Genomic DNA, 2,907 nt, shown 5'->3' with positions numbered 1-2,907 from the left:
TCAGCCACACGCCTGATCTTCTGGTAGGAAAGATCTACACCAAGCCTGCCAAAAAATCTTAGAGGTCCCGTGTGTAAGTTGCGCATGTTACAGATCCCATGGTGGTCTAAAATCGATAAGAGTTGGCTTCGGCCGCCACCAAGACAAAATTCAAAATTTCCTACCAACTGAAAATGTTTAATGTGTCCCGCACGCTCATATGACCTTATGCAATGCGAGCGCCATAAAAACACTTATCAACCCCCCCCCCCCCCCCCCCCCCCCAAAAAAAAGGACAACGATGAATGATGGCCACGATACTGAAAAAAAATAATTGAGACAAATCATTTTTCAGACAATCTCACAATTTATTCCTTCAGAACCAACTTTCATTTATAATAAGGACTGAACAAATTTATCACACAACAGGCATCACAAGTTCTCAAAATAAGATATTGTTTGACTACATTTTGATACACACTCCATGAACATTTCCACAATTTCCCGTACAAAGATACCTCTCCGTCTTTTCCCTGACCATGTCTCTCTCTATCTTTTCCCTGTCTCTCTATTTCATCTTCCCACCAATCCCCTCCTTACTCTCCCTCCTTCACTCCTTTCTTCTCCGACCCAACACCTCCCTCAATCCCTTTCATCTTTCCATCCATCTCCCTACTCTCCCTCCTTCCCTTTCTCCTTCTCCCACCCATCCCCTCCTCCACTTCCTCCTTCTCCCACTCCACGTATCCCCTCTCTCCTTCACACCCTCCTCCCACCTATCCCCTCCCTACTCTCCTTCCTTCACTCCCTCCTTCTCTTTCATCCTCCCCTCCAGGCCCAGAGAAGATTCCAGCAGGTCCTGTTTCTCCCGGAAGTATTCGGCGAACCAGGCAATGTGTCCACGTTTCTCGGGAACAGACATCCACGGGTTCTGGCTCAGGCCGAGCACCACCAGCTCCATAAACTTTCTCACTGGCCCGCGGGCCGGGAACTGCTCAAGGTCACCATCCAGGAACACGTGCTGGTGGAACTTGTACTGTCGCTCCTCCCACATGTCTGAAACAGTTTTTGTTTTGGTAAGTTTGTTTTTACGGCACTTGCAACCTATTAAGGTGTTTTACGGCACTTGCAACCTATTAAGGTCATATAATTCCTCAAAAATAGAAGTGTTACAAGAGATTGACAAACATAAAAAAGAAGGAGGAGACATGAGGATGGTAGATGTTTGATCGGAAAGACGGAGTAAACCACACCGGAGCACACGCCAACAACTCACTCACAGGCTCTCAGAGCTTTACACAAACAAATAGTGACACATAAACGGTACATTGTATTCTGACTAAAAATCTGTATACAGTAGAATCTGCTAAAACCAAATACGGTTAATCCAAAATCAGGGGTAAACCACCTCTCTAAACCGAAAACCCTGCTAAATCAAATAAAATCTGGCAGTTCCGCAGATTTTGGTTTAGGCAAACTCCACAATGTATCTCATTACTCTTAGTTTTAATGAGAGTTTCCCGGCACTTGCAACACAAATAAGTCATCAAAGATTAGAGTAAAGATGCTACAATAGATTAACAAACTCAAAAAAGAAGGAGGGGAGATAACGACGATAGATAATAGATAGAAAAGAAAGAGCAAACTACACCAGCGCACCACCCAACCAAACACGCTAATTACTCTGAATAACAAACAAACCAAAAATGACATGAGCTGACATTTGAACAAGGCAAAAGATTTGATCTCTGACCTGCTTCGTTGTCCACGGGGAAGGTCCACATCTTCCCCTCCCTGGTCCACTCAATCATTTCCTCAAAGGCGTTCCTGGGCAGGCCGCCCTGCATGTGGTGGAGCTTCTCCTGCTCCACTCGCTCCGACAGACCCTGGCCCAGAACAGTCGCCGAGTCGCCCTCTGGAGAGACAACATTCCCCAAGTAGTGAAAAAAAAAACAAGCAGCTCTGATCCGAGCTGGATTTTAAAATGTTTTAAAAGTTCTAATTAGAGGGGTTTTTTGTTTTAGAATGGTTTTATCGCACTCGCAACTGCATACGGTTATATGAGCACCAAGGGGTGGATGTCAACAGAGAAGTCCAAAGGGGGAATCAGGCTTACTCTGCTCATCTCCCTAGCCTCAACAGCACAAAGTCTGCTTTGACTATCAAGGCACCCCGGAAATAGCAGTTCAGAAGAGAATGACAAACATACAAAATAAGTAGAGGAAAATTACATTAGTAAGGATGAGGAAAGACAAGGCAGGAGTTCCCCGTTTGTTGTTCCAGCATTGATAAATCAGCCAATTTACAATTCTACTGTGCATAAAAACATGTTAATATCCCCCCTTTGGGAATGGCCTAAAAACACTTCAGTCAGTAACACTGCCCTGGGGGGTGTAAGAGTTTTATGGCACCTTGCAACACTCTACAGTCATATAAGTGCCGAAGAGTAGAGGCTTTATAAGACAGTAACAAACACAAAAAAAGGAGATCAAGTACTTGATAGGAAAGAAGGAACAAACCACACCAGAGCACCCGCCAGCCATCCACTTAATTTATCCTTTGTGCTTGGTTGGTGCCAAGCTTAAATTTAAACACAGAGAGTCTGAAGCTGTGATCCAGTGGCCAGAGTTTGAGTTTCGACTTTTAGTAAAAGTTCTATTGCAGTTACAACACAAACAGGTCATATAAGTGCCGTAGATTAGAAGCATTACTTGAGAGTAACATACAAAGAAAAGAAGGAGGAAAGATAAAGACATTATATGTTTTTTTGTTTGTTTTTGTAAAGTGTTTTACAGCGCTCGCAACTGCATAGGTCATATGAGCGCGCGGGACACTCCTAATATTTTCAGTTGGTAGGAAATTTTTAATTTTGCCCGGGTGGCGGCCGAAGCCTACTCTTATCGATTTTAGACCACCAAGGGATCTTTA

The 2,907-nt window shown here is 44.0% G+C and overlaps 1 protein-coding gene across 1 annotated transcript in view; it reads right to left on the bottom strand.

Annotated features, from left to right (window-relative positions):
• Positions 1 to 326: 326 nt before the first annotated feature.
• Positions 327 to 2,907, bottom strand: part of LOC101850098 (28S ribosomal protein S31, mitochondrial) — a gene marked incomplete in the record, with an annotated part of 12,557 nt that continues 9,976 nt past the window's right edge. Inside the window, 2 exon segments of the mRNA XM_005102679.3 lie at positions 327 to 1,035; positions 1,733 to 1,894. Of these exon segments, the coding sequence (XP_005102736.2) occupies positions 767 to 1,035; positions 1,733 to 1,894 (431 nt within the window).

Source organism: Aplysia californica, unplaced genomic scaffold, assembly GCF_000002075.1.
Source record: "Aplysia californica isolate F4 #8 unplaced genomic scaffold, AplCal3.0 scaffold00334, whole genome shotgun sequence".
Lineage (NCBI taxonomy): Eukaryota > Metazoa > Mollusca > Gastropoda > Aplysiida > Aplysiidae > Aplysia > Aplysia californica.
The sequence above is the reverse complement of the archived record's forward strand: the minus strand, read 5'-3'. Positions and strand labels throughout refer to the sequence as shown.